General features: G+C 44.1%; 1 protein-coding gene across 2 annotated transcripts in view; it reads right to left on the bottom strand.

The window, feature by feature from the left end:
• The window catches only part of PTH1R (parathyroid hormone 1 receptor), a 117,977-nt gene that overhangs the window by 33,620 nt on the left and 67,549 nt on the right, over window positions 1–16,808 (bottom strand). For both annotated transcript variants that reach the window (XM_085226902.1, XM_010712289.4), the window contains exons 3-6: window positions 15,927–16,037; window positions 14,329–14,447; window positions 3,584–3,678; window positions 663–849 (exon numbers count right to left, since the gene is read on the bottom strand). In XM_085226902.1, coding sequence (XP_085083028.1) covers window positions 663–849; window positions 3,584–3,678; window positions 14,329–14,447; window positions 15,927–16,037 — 512 coding nt within the window. The remainder of the gene's footprint in view (window positions 1–662; window positions 850–3,583; window positions 3,679–14,328; window positions 14,448–15,926; window positions 16,038–16,808) is intronic.

Below are 16,808 nucleotides of genomic sequence, written 5' to 3'. Positions count from 1 at the left end.
TTTGACCATAGAGGAAAGTGGAGTTGACAAGAGTGAATGAAGATATGTCGTTTGCAGATATCTGCTTTTATGCAGATGAATACTATCCTTTCTCTTGTGATTGTGGGCAAACTCTCCACTGACTCTTCTAAGAAGTCTTTTCCATCATCAGATCAGAGATGGAAGTGATCAACTAGTCGTGGTTTGATACAAAGCTAGAGGAAGGTGAGATATCTACTACTGACTCTCTTCTTCATGAAATAGCTCCACTCCAACCTTGGAATTAGCACCAAAAGTCTTTCAAGACACCAAGAATCGTAGAGCCATTTGAGTTGGAAGGGACCCTGAAAGGCCATCTAGTCCAATTCCCCCTGCAATGTACAGGGACACCCACAGCTCCATCAGGTGCTCAGAGCCCCATCCAGCCTGACCTTGACTGTCTGCAGGGAGAGGACATCCACCTGTCTGGGCAACCTGTGCAAAGCCCCGGGTGTTAGTTTGATGGTACAGATGTTATAGCACATTACAGCACAATATTGCCTCTATGGCTCATGCAGAGAGGAACTCCAAGTGGAAAATCAGCCAAATACCCACTGCAGTAATAGTGGGTAATGGTCCAATGCCTTGCTGAAAGGGGTGAGGCATTGGGCAGAAAGGTATGAGGCTGCTGTAGTGATACTCACAAACTGTGACTTATCTGCCGGAGGTGCTTCAGTTATGGATTTCAGGTCTTCCTCAGAAATCCGCTCCATCTCCTCCAAGGCTGACCCAGAGTACAAGACGGCGTCCTTCACGAAGATGCTCACAGCTCTCAACATGAAGGAGACAAATAGGTGCATGTGGATGTAGTTTCTAGTGCAATGCAAACGCCTGGCATGGAGCAAAGAGAAGAGTTGGAGTAGGTTAGCCTATCTGTTAGACAGATTGAGGTCACCTCTGCTTCTTGAGAGCCCCACACCATTGACTTTGCATTAGGTCAACATGGTACCCATACTCATTTCACAGAATCATAGAATCAGGCAACCATACAACGGTTGGGTTGGAAGGGACATTAAAGCCCATCCAGTTCCACCCCTTTGCTGTGGGCTGGTTGCCCCCTACTAGATCAGGCTGCTCAGGGCCTCATCCAAACTGGTCATGAGCAGCTCCAGGGATGGGGCAAAGCTCTTGTTTCTCACTAGGAACTTCTGGCAAGAAACAAAGATGCATTTTGCTTCTATTGGGCTGAGGTGGTGAGGATGCATGCAGTGGGCTGTGTGCCGTGAGTCTACAGCTAGAGGATGCAGTGAGCCATCATCAGCTGTGCAGTGTACAGGGCATGAGCATCCTTGTATGCAGCATGTGCACAGCGTTCAGTGCACATGCCATAAGTGTGCATCAGACATGTAGTTGTTTTCCCAGATGTACAGGCATCAGGCAGGATACGTGCACAGCTCTCACTGATACTAAAGCTCTGTCCCTCTCACAGGTGACTCTTCCAAGAACACCACTCCTCTCATAGAGTTAAATCTGCATTTAAAGATTTCACTTATCTATCTGCATTTTGTGCAGAGGAAATGGGCTGCAAATATTGCTGAGCTTGAGGACAATAAAAACCTTGCAGAGTGTCCTGTAGCATAAACTGCTTATTTTGGTGCCCATGCCAAATTCCATGCTGGGGTTAGCATCTACGTTGTGCTGGGTTGTTTCCTCTGATTGCCACTGGAGACATTATCCACTGGTGGAAATGCTGAACAGTTCTGGGGCTTCACCCCAGCAGTGGCTGCATTGCAGCTGCAGGTCAATGACCCCACAAATGCTGATTGTAAAGCGCTTTAAGATCCTTTTGGGGGAAAAGCTGGATGGTAAGAAGTGAATTGGACACAGATCCATAAGGTGTGTTTTAGAAGCAGTGATCTTGACTCTGGGGAGAAGAGTGAGCACGAATCAGTGAATGGATTTATACCCTCTTAAATCCCCAGCTCTAACATGAGAAACAAATATGATTGCACAAATAAAAAACATGTTCTTTCTCTTTTGGGAGACCTTGTCACGGTAATAACATTGTTTCCTGTACTATTATAGTCCAAGTTAAGCTAAGTGGGATTGCTGAGGTATAAATGAAGATGATCTTTGATCCCTGCACTTTAAATGTAGGCAGTGAATCTCTGGATTATACATTAACTGGAATAAAGTCTGGCTTGGCTGCTGCTTCAATCCTTGCGCCAAAGATTATCTCCACCTTCCTAGTATGGGCTAGGAGATGACAAAGTGATGCTTCTTGAAGCTAGGAGCATTAAATATTTTATTAGTCTTGCCAGCATCATGCAGAAAATTGAAAAAAGAAGAAAGGGTTGAGAGGGCAGGAGATTGCTGGCCTTGTGGGGTATGGTTGGGTTTTAGGATCATGCCTCCAGGAGGGGTCTGCAGCCCACTCTACCTTCCTTGTATATTTCACAAGCTCAGGCATTGGGATGCCTTGCTATCCAAGCAAACCCTTTCAGCCTCCTTTTGCTCACTACAGAGGGGTCTGAGCACTTACAGAGCCAAAGGACACACGTTTTATACCAGCTGGTACATCCCCGGGGTTTAGCCTATGCTTGCATGGTGGTAGCTGCCAGTTTCATCTGCAGACACCAAATAGCTGTCTGTTGCATGGAGAACTTCCCTTTGCAGCTGCTGTCTGGGTCCTGCTATCTGCCATGAGAAGTGACTGCCAGCAGCCAAAGGGAGGAAAATGTGGGGCTTGTGGCACTGGGACCTGGGGGTCAGAGCCCTGCTCTACCTGCTCACCAGATATGGGTACTCAAAGGACAAGTTTTTGCTGTGAACCATAGAATCACAGAATCATAGAATAGTTTGGGTCGGAAGGAACTTCAAACAGTATCCAGTTCCAAGCCCCTGCTGTAGGCAGGGTTGCCAACCACTAAATCAGGCACCAGATCAGTTTGCCCACGCCCCATTCAGCTTGGTCCTGAACACCTCCAGGGATGAGGCATTCAAAAATCTCTGTTAATGAGACTTTCATTCTGCCTCTGGTTATGATGGTAGCAAAAAACATGCAAAAGCCAGCTCAATGGGCAGGATGGTGCAGGTTCAAGCCGATATTTAGGGACTTACATCCCTTGGACAGTGGAGAGGGCAGGCAGAAGAGCAAGTGGTCATCTGTAGCTCTCCAGGAACTGGAGCAGAATGGGGAGAATGAATGACTCTGTCTAAGACTTTTATATGGCCAGGGTTCCCTTCAACTAGTCCCTCCTTCAATAAAGTTTGGGTTTAGAGTGGCATTTCCCTTACAAAACCTTAACCACCTAAAAATTACCCATCTAACTCAAGGACAATTAGGAACAGAAAATTCTACATGGTATTCCAAATCAGACAAGTCTCTTCCTGGAGGTGTTTCACTTCCCATTTGTTATAAATCTGGTCTACAAAACTCCATTGCAGACAATGGGAAGAAGTTCAAACATCCCTCCCCTCATCCCCCAGAAGTTTGACCTAAGTGGGTCTAACGCAGCCCAAAGCACAGATGCAACCCTTTGCCATCCCAATTTTATCCTTTAGGAAAGCCCAAGGCTTTTCTAGTCCAGCGATAACTCGCTTAGGTAAAAACAGAGCCGCCTACCTGAAGTATCCCAGGATAAGGACAGCAACTGTGAGGGATCCCAGAGAGATGGAGTATCCAACAGTATAAATCAAATAGAGGCGATCAAAGACCTCCTGCAGTACAAATGATGGAAAAAATAGCGTCACATTAGAACGCGCCCTCCTGCATCGTAACACATCCACTGTATCAGTACAGAGATTCAGGCTGTTGTACCTGTTGGGGTAGATCTCTGGGCTTGGGAAACCTTGGGCAATCACACCTGATGTCATCTTTTGGACATTACAGCAGCTTGGAAAGTGAAATTTCTCTTTCCTAATGGCTGGGGGGAGCTGTGATTTTTGCAATGGAATTGTGATGAAGATGGGAGTTTTGCAGCATTTTCATCCCAAAGGAACCCAAAGCGCCTTACAAACTCTCAGCCAAATCCAGAGATCACTTGTCAATTTTTGCTCAAACAGAAGCCCACTGACCTGGGATTTTTGATGGAAGAGCAAAATTTAGCTGTAGGGCTGTGCCATACTATTGGTGATAGTCTGATGGGCAGGCTGGTGGAATGTCATCTTACCACGGAAAACATATGGAGGGCATATTTTGGCTCAGGCTTGTGAGAAGAAATCAATTCCATTTGTGTTTTTAATCTAAAGCACCCTATGACTATGGTTATCCAATGTAGACACAACTTTACCTGGCCAAAATCCCATTGGAAATGGTCCTGTTCACAGAAGAACTCAGCCATTAAGCCTGCAGTGTTAGCTGCCTTGCCTCTCTATGCTTTAGAGCTGAGCCTAGAAACTCTTGGCTTTCCATTAGATTTTGAGATGTTTTCCTTCATTCTGTAGCGGGGGCATGTGTCTTAACGTGAGGCTTACTGAACACATCTGCCTGAAAAGGGTTAAAATGCTTGCCCCATCCTGGCTTGTACTGCCTTTCATCATCTGAACTCAGAAATAAACTCAGAAGAAACCAACCAATTCAGCATCTTTCTCCTCATTCCCTCCTCCTCCACCCCCCGCCTTTCCCTCACCCCACCCGCTGGGCTGCAATAACATTCGTAACACGGGGTTCTGAATGACAGCTCTGATTTTGATTTGAGGCTAGCAACGCTGTCCTGGAATGCAAAACCTCAGCCCTATTACATCAGAATCCCCAGATATGTGAATGTTTCTTTGCGGTTTCCATTGGTAGAGTGGTGTGCTTGCCAATGTTAATCCTACTGTGGATGTGTGCGCATGTATATATGTATGTGTGGGGACAGCAGGCACTAAAAAGTGAATATGAGGAGGCTGGAGAGTTTTAGGAAAAAAAAAAAAAAAAAAAAAAAGTTATAATAACTTGCTCCCTGCAAAGCCTGGAGCACATTTCCAGCTGCCAGACTGGGGTCATCTTTGAACTGGAAAACATTTGCCTCCATAGTGAAAATTAAATAATAATAAAAAAAACAACCTTACTCCAAGTTTTGGATTCTTGTTCGTTTGGCAATTCTGAGGCATTACTACGCCCAGCTGAACAAAAGCATCCCTGAGCCCCATTCAGAAATTCAACCGGAAAGATCCATGTTCCTATCAGACAACGACACCATTGTAGCAGCAATGGCCTTGGAAAGGGCCTGCTGATTGGCTGGCAGAAGACTTTCGGAGGCTGTGGTTAATTCCTCTGATTAACCACAGGGCCTCTTTTTGAAAGGATGTCGAGTCAGAACTGCCAAGACATACACATGCGTGCATGCATGCACGCTACTCTGCCTGCTTGCAGACGTAGGTGCTGCATGTCTCACCCAGCATCACAACAGAGATCCTCCAGGGAAGGTTAATTTTTGGATGGGGTGTTTAGGTCCTCGAGGAAAGCCTTGGAAGGTTTCCCAAAATGCTGAGATGGACCTTTGAGGGGGCAGCTCCTGCTTACTAGTTTCCAAGAGTACTTGTTCTTGGGAATGGGGAGACCTGGATTTACCCAGGGGAAAATAAAAGGGCAGTTCCAGGTCTCACTCATCTCCTAGCTCAAGGGAGGTCCCAGCTGTGGAAACCAGAATGCTGAATCAGGAAAGGTCCTCCAGGTAACAAAACACTGAGTCATCTGCCAGCTGAAACAACCACCTTCATGGTCTGAGAAACCTCTTTTTCAAGCTAATGGAAGATCAAATAATTCACAGAAGACCACAAAAGTCACACATAGCCAAGCCGAGGACATTGCTTCTATAGGCTCCAGACAGTGTGTTCTCCAACAGACCATCCTGCTACAGGAGTTCCACATGAGGTCTCTGATAAACCTGCCCTGAATGCACACTGACTCTCACTGGTCCTCTACCAACCTGTTGGAAGTGGCAACCCAGCCTCCATAAGCATGGCCTTGCCACCCCACGATACGCTGTTTTAAAAGGTGTGACACCTAAACTCACGCCGTTTAATTCGACTCTTGGTGTAATTCTTCACTGTTTCAACTGTTGATGCATGCACATTGAAAAAGGAGAAGCTGAAAAGAAACTGAAGGAAACAGAAGGACACAAAACCCCCTTCAAGATCTGTGATGCTGGTGGTATGGATTATTAACAAAATGTAAAATTCACAATATAATAGCAAGATTAGGGAACATCAGTTTCATAATTGGTGTCCTTGAATGTTGCTGCCTGCCTATTCCATGCCCTGCTGGGATGAGATAGTGTTGGGAGAGGTGTGGTATGGATCTAATCTTCATCCTTTCTTCTTCCCAAATACTTTGGGAAGTCATTCTTGTTGCTGAGCCACTCACACTTGCTTCTGGAAGGATTTGAATAGGTTAAGGTGCTCTGCTGTGGGTGACTTGCCTTTGGGGTTAGTGAAATGGCTTCCCATCAAGTCAAGCACCATACTACCTCTCTAGGTCATGGTCTGTGGTTCTCTCAGACACAGTACAGCCTATGAGCCCTTCCTTTCTTCCATGCTCTCTCTGTGCATTACAAAGCTCCACCAGCCCATAGCCAACTGTCTTGTCTCTCCAGGTGAACTGATCTGCCTGCAGTGAACCAGCCCACCTGCTCCTTCCCTCCCCACCTCACTCCAGCCGTAACTCAGAGATTGATGAACCACAAAAGGTGTAAGTACTATTTCAGATGTACTGAGTGCTAAGCCTGTAACAAGACCTTCCTTTCTCCCTCCCTGTTGGTATGGTGGGAGACTTCCTCTCTGCTCCCTTCTGCATCTCAGCTTTCCGCCAGCCTAACCTCAGGGTAGGAACTTTGCTACAACCTAATGACTTTGGGAGAACAGGAAAGAAAACAGAGCAGGAGATGGCTTCTATGTGAACTCTGAAAGTACGTGGAAAAAAAAAAAAAAAAAAAAAAAACAACAACTAAACAAAATAAATGAAACCAAGCTGCCATGGGCATCCACAGGCTGCATATGCCCCCTCCCAAAAGGTCTCTGCATTCCCCTCTCCCTGTGGTTTGGATATCTTCCAGGTATGTGACCCTCAGAGCAGTTGGCTGTTAGATTTCCATACAGTGCTCAGGCCTTAACCTGATTCCTAATTTGTCTGCTTCCATCAATGGAGAGGTAATGTGCATTGATCTGAATCCAGAGGAAATCTGTTTTCCTCCAAAGAGCTCAGAGCTATATCAGAGAAGCAGGCATGGGGATTCAGGGCCGTATCCATTGCAAAACCATGGCTATGCTTTCCCTTTTGCACTGCAGCCTGTATAGAAAAATCTCTGGCAGCTCCCTTGACTTTTAGTATGAATATGTGGAGTTCCTCAAGGTGGATGCGGTCCCCAGCTTTGATTTTAGATAGCTATTGTGTGGATGGCTCAATCAGTTCTGACCATTTGAGGTTCAGCAAGCTGGAAGAAGGAGATATTGGGGCTGAGTTTCATAAAAAAAGACATGCTATTAATCACCAAGTCTAACACCAACCCAGCCCTACCATGCCCACTGACTGTGTCTCTCAGAGCCACATCTCCATGATTCTGGAACACCTCCAGGGACAGTGACTCCACTACCTCCCTGGGCAGCCTGTGCCAATTCATCATCACTCTTTCTGAGAAGAAATTGTTCCTAATATTCAACGTGAACCTCCTCTGGCACAATACGAAGCCATCACCACTCATCCTATTGGCGTTGTGTGGGAGCAGAGACCGACCCCCACCTCACCACAACCTCCTTTCAGGGAGTTGTAGAGAGCAATAAGGTCACCCCTTAACCTCCTCTTCTCCAGACTAGATAATGGTTCCCATCCATTCAGATCTCAGGTAAAGGGTCTTTGTCACTCTCAGGACTCAATTCAGTTGTCCTTACACGTGTCCCATTATTTCAGACACATAGATGTCCTAGCTGATTTCAAGTTGCTTTTACAAAAGCAAATAAATTTCCTATAACTCCATATTGTATAAGCCATCACCATGCAAATGTCTCTCATACTCCAGGACATTTTGTTTGATCCCAGATATGAACATAACCTATGTTTCAGCCACTGGTCAAAGCTTTCAGGGCTTTGATATTATTTCCAGTGACACAGGGATGACTGACATAGACTGAGAAATTTGAATCTATATCTCTGTGATTGCATGATTTATCACCTTGGCGACTGGTGGCAAGCTACATTCCAAATATCATTTTATTGCTCTTTGTATCCAACTTTCTGCTTCCCCCCTCCTATGTGAGATAATGCAAGATTGCAACATTTCTGCTGTGAAGATAAAATGGATCCAGTGGTCTTACGAGGAGTTGGTAGGTCATGCTGAAGGGTGGGATTACCAGTGTGTTAGGATAGAAAAATATGTAAGGACTTCCCTGATCGAGCATCTGCAGACTTTGTGAAAGCTGCTGATTCAGATGTCACTAATGACATGTCTGAAATTAGCAGGGGCAGCATCTTACTGTTCTGAATGATAAGAAATGTCAGGAAGCCTCTGTCACTAGGTCCAGCCACTGCATCCCTTCCTTTCCCTTCTTTATTCTTACATTCATTTTTATTTAACAAAAGATGTCACTTAAAATCCTAATGACAGGGAGAAAGAATATTTGCAAAAAGTCGCTGATTTCCAAAGCCTGGAGAAAATCGTTGTGTAGAGCATGACGTTTTGCTACATAATTCTCTTGCCCTCATTCACAGAGGTGTCAGGCCTCTGTGTATTCCAACAGGGACTATGGTAGGAGTCTCCCTCCCCAAATCTAGCTGTGTAAATATGTCTCCAAGTGTGTTGAGGGCCTGTGTTCACCTGATAGGCAATAAAGAAAGATCTTCAGATTCAGCTGCCGACACCGAGTTATGAGGTGCTATGTGAGATACCTGGGGATACCCATGAGGACTCCAGAACTGCTCCTGAAGAGCATGGATTTCATAGATCATAGAATAACAGAGTTTGGAAGGGATGGCTGAGACCATTGAGTCCAATCTCCTGCTAAAGCAGGTACCCTACAATGGGTCGCACAGGTAGGCATAAAACACCAGATGCTCTCAGCAGGCTCTAGGTGTAAAACAATTTCAGCAGCACTACATTAAAAAGTGCTTTAGCATTTGTAGGAACCCATCAGGCATACTTCAGAGGCATGAAATGAGGACTGCACGTCAGGGTTACTTGCAAGAGTGAAGAACAGGCTTGGATAACACATTTTTTTTTCTACACATGCTATCACATCTATCCGTCTTTTGTGATGCAAATGCACAACATTTTTTGATGGTGTTTCATCTCTGTAATTCAGTACACAATTTATGCTATCAGTTTGAGGATACATGAAATTATTGGTTTCTAAAGGGACCCCAGAGAGTTCCAAGAGCCAAGGCCAGGTGCAGAAGAATTTTGATTTGAACAATGGAGTTTAGATAAAGCAGCCTTTGGCCATGCTGTGCCTTTCCTATTGTGTTTGTTATGCAATGGATTCCTGAGACCTCACTGATTTCTCTGGGAGAAGTAAAACCACCATAATATAAACAAGCAATTGCAGATGAAGAAGGGATTGGTGGGCTGAGGTTTGATCTTAGGATGGTCCATTTTGCTGGGTTGGCGGTTTCCAAGCTTAGCTAACCTCCCAAGTTGCTGGCACATATTCCTCTTCCTCATGATTTCAGTAGATGTCACATTTACCCTTAAGCCCATCCTTGAAAACAGGATAAGTTGGTCTGATTTTTTCTTTTAAAAAGATGTGTTTGGCTTCAGTGTTATTTTTGGGGAGGTGGAAATGAAGGGAATTTCTGCTTACTAAACAAAATACGTCATTACTTCTGATGATGTCTTAAAGGGTGAACATAAAAATGGCCATAGATGACCCACGGCCATTGGCTGGCTGTGTGAAAGGGAAGGGGTCCATGGTCTAAGTATTAGTGTGCCTTTCAGACAGATATTGCCTCAAAAGCTGCACCCTTATGCCAGAACCCATCAGATCTTCCCGACTGTGCCACTTTTGATCCAAAAACTAGCTTCAAGAAAAAAGGCCACCCTGAATTATATTCTTAGAGGAATCTAAGAAAACTCCAAGGAGAACGACCAGCCTGGGCCAGAGGTCCTTTTAGCCTTAGTCCCTATCTTCTAGGGACAAACAAAGCAGAACAAATTACAGAATCATGGAATCATGGGATCAGAGAATCACAGAATTGCAGGGGTTGGAATGGACCTCTAGAGATCATTGAGTCCAACACCCCCTGCTAAAGCATGGGGGGGTTTCGATAGAGGTAAATATACCTACACATAACATATGTATGTCCTGTTGTTCCCCCAGGAACTGAAATCCAGGGAAAAGTGTCAGAACAAAACAAATATCTCTATATAATTACATATATACATATGTGCCTGTGTTTATATACAGTGCCCAACGATCCATCGAGTGATTGGTAGTAGTGAATACCCTCTAGTGATGTTCAGCAGCTCAGTGACATGAGGCACAGCAGACAGACAAACAGATGGTGTTTAACCACACCACCTTCCTCAAAGGGTGAACACTGCCCAATCTGTTCCCCTTCCTTCCCTTGTCTTCCCATCTCTTTCTAAACACTGCAAAGAAAATAAACAGCTCAGAGCTGCCCAGTTAGGGTGCTGGGCTGGGGAGACACAGCTCTCAGCCTGTCTCTTCAGAGGCAAGGAGGCTTTCTGAAGAGCCAGAGTGCAATTGGGATGGGGGATGTCCATGCACATCTCTTGGGAAGGGAGTTCTTTCTCGGGAAATAACAAAATTTCTCATGGTCTCTGCTGCACCAGTGAAGGGTTATCGTAAAGGAAGAATATGAGAGTTTGGAAAACAGCCCAAAGAAAACCATCTTATCTTCCCATGGCATGCTACTAGGACACTTTCCCATGAAACTCCTTTCTACGCTTCGCAAACATTTGCCTTCTACAGACCGTGTCTGAGAGATGGTTCTTCGTAGCAAGATTTATGCTATCTGCAAGGTATTGGGAGAAACACACACTCCAAGAGCTAGCTGCTGCCTACCTGCTACACTAGCTGAAGAGAGAACATCAATCTTCTGGGCTGTCATTCCAGCATCCTTCAGCAGTGCTAATTTTCCCTCAGAAAACAGCCCGAGAGCAATTGCTCACTGAGCAGTTATGAGCTGTTAATTCTCCCAGCTCTGATGGCTTTAGCATAATTTGCTAATTTCAGAAAGTGGTTTCCTTGCTGCTCTGTGTGAAATAATCCATTACACGATTCAGGAAAAAGTAGTACAAGACACAAACCTTCTTAGGGGCTGTCTGCATGCTACTTTGGTCAATATTATAATTATCCCACAGAGGCTAAAATGAGGAAGCTACACACCTAAACAAACATATGTGGACATATATATGTGTATGTGTACATGCACATGGGTGTTTATATTTAGGTGTGTATTTGTACACACAGTTATCTATAGATATAGGCCTATTTCTAGAGATAGCCATGCAGATACATACAGATTGTCCCAGACATGCATTTCTTTCCTAATGCTTTTTGATGCACAGCTTCTTAAAATTTTCTCTTGTTGACATCTGCTCAGATGCTGTCCTATTCAGAGCAGCCCATGATCCCCTTTTGGAAGGCTGGTTAAATGCAGCTGTTAGTGGTGACGCAAAAGATGCTGTGCCCCTGGGGGGGGGGGAGAGAAATAATAATAGCAAACAATCTCTCTCTAAAGATGATATTTACTTGAAACAACAATCAAAGGAAGGCTTATTAACACCAGTGCTTCAGAATCATGCTTGGGTGTGAAGACAACAGCCTTCCTTGCTTCTCATAGTCACCATATGACAAGGAAAAAAAGAAGGTTATTCCTTTTTTTTCTTTTATTTCCACAGTGCTTTTTGTACTGGAAGGTCCAATGGACACACTTGTCACTAAGGTGCAGCTATCTCTAGGACAAAACTTGACAATTACATGACACCATGCAGCATTATGAAAATGCAAATACAAGGATAATAATAATAATGACAATGAATAAAATATGTTGTTGAAAATCATGTGGTAACCATGATGCAATTCCAAAGCTAGGGGAAACCTCCTTTATTTCTAATGTTCTTTGGCCTGGACAGGCATTGCTTAGGCAATACCAGATTATCCATTTAATCTGAACAATAAAGATGGAGTAATTTGTCTCACCACTAAAAATCATTAAAGTCAATTCTGTGTATCTAGAACAGAAAAGTAATGACAAAAGATGACTGAGCCTTGTGTACAGAATAATGAGGATAATAAGCTCCTTGGGAGGGTTTAATTAAAACAGCTCATAAAAGTAGAGATCATGAGGAGCAGTGATTTTCCAAGTAGGGGCAGAGCAAAGGACACAGATGCAGTCTTCTGCATCTTGGCACCTCATCTAATGTCTGTTAGGACACACTGCCCCAGTGCTCCATTTGTGAAATGACCACCTCTGCACTGAGGGAGAAACAAGGACAAATACAAGAAACCCCAATTGACACAAGGACAACAGACTTTGCTTTCAGCATTTTCTTCTGCCAGCCTGGGGGTGAGAGGTCTGTTTCTTCCTTGTGATGATAACAAATGTACAACTCTCTTTTCTTTGTACCCTTCCCCTGCTGATTATCTAAGGCCAAGTCCTAGCCTCCAACATGGGAGGTTAAAAACAAGGGGAAACCTAGGAGACTTGCTCAGATGGAGGGATCTGCAACAGATGCTTCCCACCACAGAAAGTAGCTGAGAGAGAGGGGAAAGGGGAGATGAAAGGTTAAGAAGCAGAAGCAACTTAGCAAAGTTCTCAGTGTGAGATGCTCAATGACTCCATCACCTACTCCAGAAACCATGCAAAGACCTCTGGGGCTAAAATAAGCTATTTCTACCATACAGAGGAGATATGTTCTACCAAAGCTGTTCTAAAAGAAAACATCTTCCAGCACTGAGACACCATGCAGTAGTGGAACAGAACCTGGTGTACACAGAGATGTCTACAGTTTTACTGCATGATTCAACATATGAAGACAATAAAATAACATCTTTCCTTAGTAAATAACTTTATTCTCCATCCTTGGAGATATCCAAAGGCTGTCTGGACGTGGTCTGGGGCAATCGCCTCTGACTGAGCAGGATGCTTGGAGCAGATGACCTCCAGAAGTCACTTCCACCCTCAACCATTCTGTGACTCAAATATTGTTTCACTGTTGGAGAAGAAATACAAAAACTGTCCGTGGTTGGATTTAAAATTAAGAATATTCTCCCAAAGGGACTGTGTGTCATCTTCAAGCTTGCTCTTCACTGTGAAGCTTGCAGTTTGATATTTGTCTCCAACTGTCTGAGAATAACCCTTGCTGCAAAGGATCAGTTCCTACTACCATATCCCATATCCAAGGAGAATATCTTCTAAACACCATTGAGAAACAAGAGATTTCTGCTAAACACTTTGCAAGTTGAAGAAAGAAGAGATCGATCACACAAAGAAATGTCTCTTCCTGAAAAAGAAGGTCACTCTCTCTCTGGTGGCCCCATTGACAGCAAAAGTAAAAAAGAAAAGAACAAAAAAGCTTCTGTGATGCACTTGGAGAAATTCAGAAGCCTTGCAGAAGCACTACCCAACTGGGGCAGACACAGCAAGAGATATGATATTTCTGCCTCACTGTAGCCAGTTGCTGCTTTCCCAGTTGTCTAAACTTAAAGTAAGTCAAAGTAACACCCATAGATCTGATATACACAAATATTCATCTAGGAGCATATAAGCCTTCTCTATGCACATAGAGTCTCTTTTCTGACCTCTGGTCTTGCGTCTCTCCTTCAGAATTGTGACTAAACCAGAATTAGTTAAAGATCTGCTCTTACAGTTAATTTGCTTTAGCAACAGACTTTTTCCCCACCCGTCTCCAATGAACAGACCACACAGACCAGATCCTGCAGCTTATGCTTTTTAACAAAGACGTCCTGTGTACAGAAACAGGGTCACTAATGATTTGATTAACACAGTTTTTCCCCTCTGCATGTGCATCCCCTAGTATAGACAAGCACAAACGCAAAGGAATAATAAATAATAATCTAGTTACAAACTTTTTACTATTTGTTTGGTGGGATAGATGGAGCCTCAATGACATGAGGCATGACTTCCAACCCCTTCTTATTGTCTGTGAACCATCTCCATATTTCCCCCAACTCTCTTTACAAATGGAGTCATGTCAACTGAGTGAACCCTTCCTGGCCTTGAGCACAATTTCCCATTCAAATACTTTCTATCCAAACAAACACGCATCTTTGGCAAGCTTGGGTGTGGTTTCCAACAGAAGGCAGTAAATTAAAGCTTATCAAGGGTTTTAAATGAGACAGCATTCCTCCAGCTAGCCCTGGATGAGGCCAACCCTTCATGCCCCATGCACAAATGTAATTGCCTACCCTCTCCCTTGTCTCGTTGGTGAGGAACTTGGCACATTCACTGTAGTTTGCCCAGGTACGGTTGTTGCCTGGAACCAGTTCCCAGCTTCCATTCAGGTCACACCGGCGATAAGCATGGCCTGTAGGAGAGAAACAAGAGGCAGTATAAATGGAGCTAGACCCGATAGAACAGGAAAAACCTCCTGTTCAGTTCAAGGGTGGATCCCAAAGAACTCGATGCCTCTTGCCTGCTTTGAAGCTCAGCCACAAGAACACAATTTCTATCCCCTTAGCAATCTTACTAGTTTTCTGATAAACCCCACAGAGCTAACAACAAGTTGTACTTAGTTTAGATCAAGATAGTGGCTCTAAAATCTAAGGAGAGAAAGCGTAAAGTTCCAAAGCACAGTATCATTCTCATAGTTGCAGCTCTCCCTATGAAAAAAACAAACAAACAAACAAACAAAAACCACAGCAATCTTCATTCTATTGCTCCTCCTTTACAGATTTGGTGTATCTCAATGTAGAGTTTTCCATGGCTACCCTGCTCATGATGACGGAAAGGGGAGACAAGGCATGGTTTCATCTTGTGACAGCTCACAGATGAAAACATTCTTGTTCAGATGTTTATATTGGGATACAATTGAATGGGTTGTGTGTAAAAAGTCCCATTATATTTAATGAGGATGAGACCAACTGAGAGATCTAAGTGTCCAGTGACTGCAGAGGGAGACTTTGTAGATACATCTTCTAAGATGCTCACTGCCCTAGGCAGCTTCACCAGTGGATATTTAAGAGGTGGAGAATCCATGCTCTGTTGGCTTGTGGAAGAAAAAGGGATGGGTTACTTGTTCCTTCCAGATCCTAACCTGAAATGTGTATCTTTGGAAAAGGTCATCTCTCAAGGGTTGGGCTGGCTTGGCTCACAGTTTCTTCCAGAAAAGGCAGGACATACTACATGCAACCAGAGTGCACTGAAATGTAATTACTTATTTTCTGAAAACAGCAGCAGGGCTCTGCTGGGAATTTATCTTAATTCTTTAATTTTGCAGGCTTTGGGTGCAGAGCTTTGCCCGAGAAAAGAGAATGCGTTCGCTTTGGAAGTACAATGAGGTTTTGAGTGTGCTTCAGTTGCTTCTAAAAACACGCACAGACTTTGCGGCACCAGAAGCAAGCCAAGAAATGCAGTGCCTGAGGGAAAGTGTGATAGGGAGGAATTCACGTGTTCTGGTTACCAACACTGTTCTCAGATAGTCACTGTAGGGGTCTGGGCAGAGAGTAGGGGTTAGAAAGAACAAACTTGTGAAGAATATAAATCAGGAGGACATCTTGTAGATTTCTATCACTACCTGAAGTTTGTTTCAGCAAACAAATGTGGGTTTGTAACGCTGCAAGACTACCTAGTTGCAGTTACAGCCCATTGTGCAGGTGGGAGATGTATGTTAAAATTGAGCTTTCTTTTTTTTTCTCTCTCCATTCTATTTCTATTTCTGTTATATTTCTATTTACCCTGCTTGGATAAGAGTCACCATGCAAGAAATTCTAACGGTGATTTCTAATTCCTTGACCCCCAGGTCTCTCATTGCTGTGGTTTTGCTGACCGTGGGGACAGCACCTACCTTTGTGATTGAAGTCATAGATGTACTCAGGACATGGCATAGCCACCACTTTGCCCGGCACACCTTCTGGCCAGCAGACAATACCATCCCACTCAGGAAGACAAAAGCCATCTGTGGAAGAGACACAAACATGAACAGCAGTCACCATTTTGAAAGGATTACCCATGGAACAGTTGGTGACACTGTTATCCAGGACTGATCTTGGGTATCAGTGCCATTTTCCTTTTAGCATCTAGCTTCAGAAGGTTTTGGTTTAGGACGTGTTCAGCAGTGGGACAACAGATAGGCAGAGTCATAGAATGGGTTGGGTTGGAAGGGACCTCAAAGATCATCCAGTTCCAGCCTCCCTCCTGCAGGCAGGGATGCCACCCACTAAATCAGGCACCAACTCAGGCTGCTCAGGGCCCCATCCAACCCAGCCTTGAAAACCTTAAGGGATGTGGCACATAACCTTCTCTAGGAAAAATCCTGTACTAAGGAGCTAAATTGTGCTGTGGCTATATTGTGAGGCTCATAACAATCAGTTCAGGCCTCCCTGAAAGGCACTTAACACCCAGATTAGATTGTGATTTCATGCCTAGATACCATCAGGCCAAATTCAGCTATCGTTTTTACTTATTATTTACATCAGCCAATGCTACAGTACACCACAATGTTTTGCTGCTTTCTGAGATGTGCTCACTTACCTAATTCTGAGTGCATTTTTAAGTAATGCTAAGACTAGCAACAATCTGTAGGGAGGTCCCATGGCAATATTTTTTAAAAGTAGATACAGAATATTTTATTATCTTATTACATAAGCAGTAAAGTGATGGAATCTCTGTTTCCTCTCTCATCTGACACTGTTTTTGTCTATGAATTCGCTTGTTCTAGTTTCCTTCT

This window comes from Meleagris gallopavo, chromosome 6 (assembly GCF_905368555.1).
Source record: "Meleagris gallopavo chromosome 6, MGAL_WU_HG_1.1, whole genome shotgun sequence".
NCBI lineage: Eukaryota > Metazoa > Chordata > Aves > Galliformes > Phasianidae > Meleagris > Meleagris gallopavo.
This window is presented reverse-complemented; position numbering and strand designations above follow the sequence as displayed.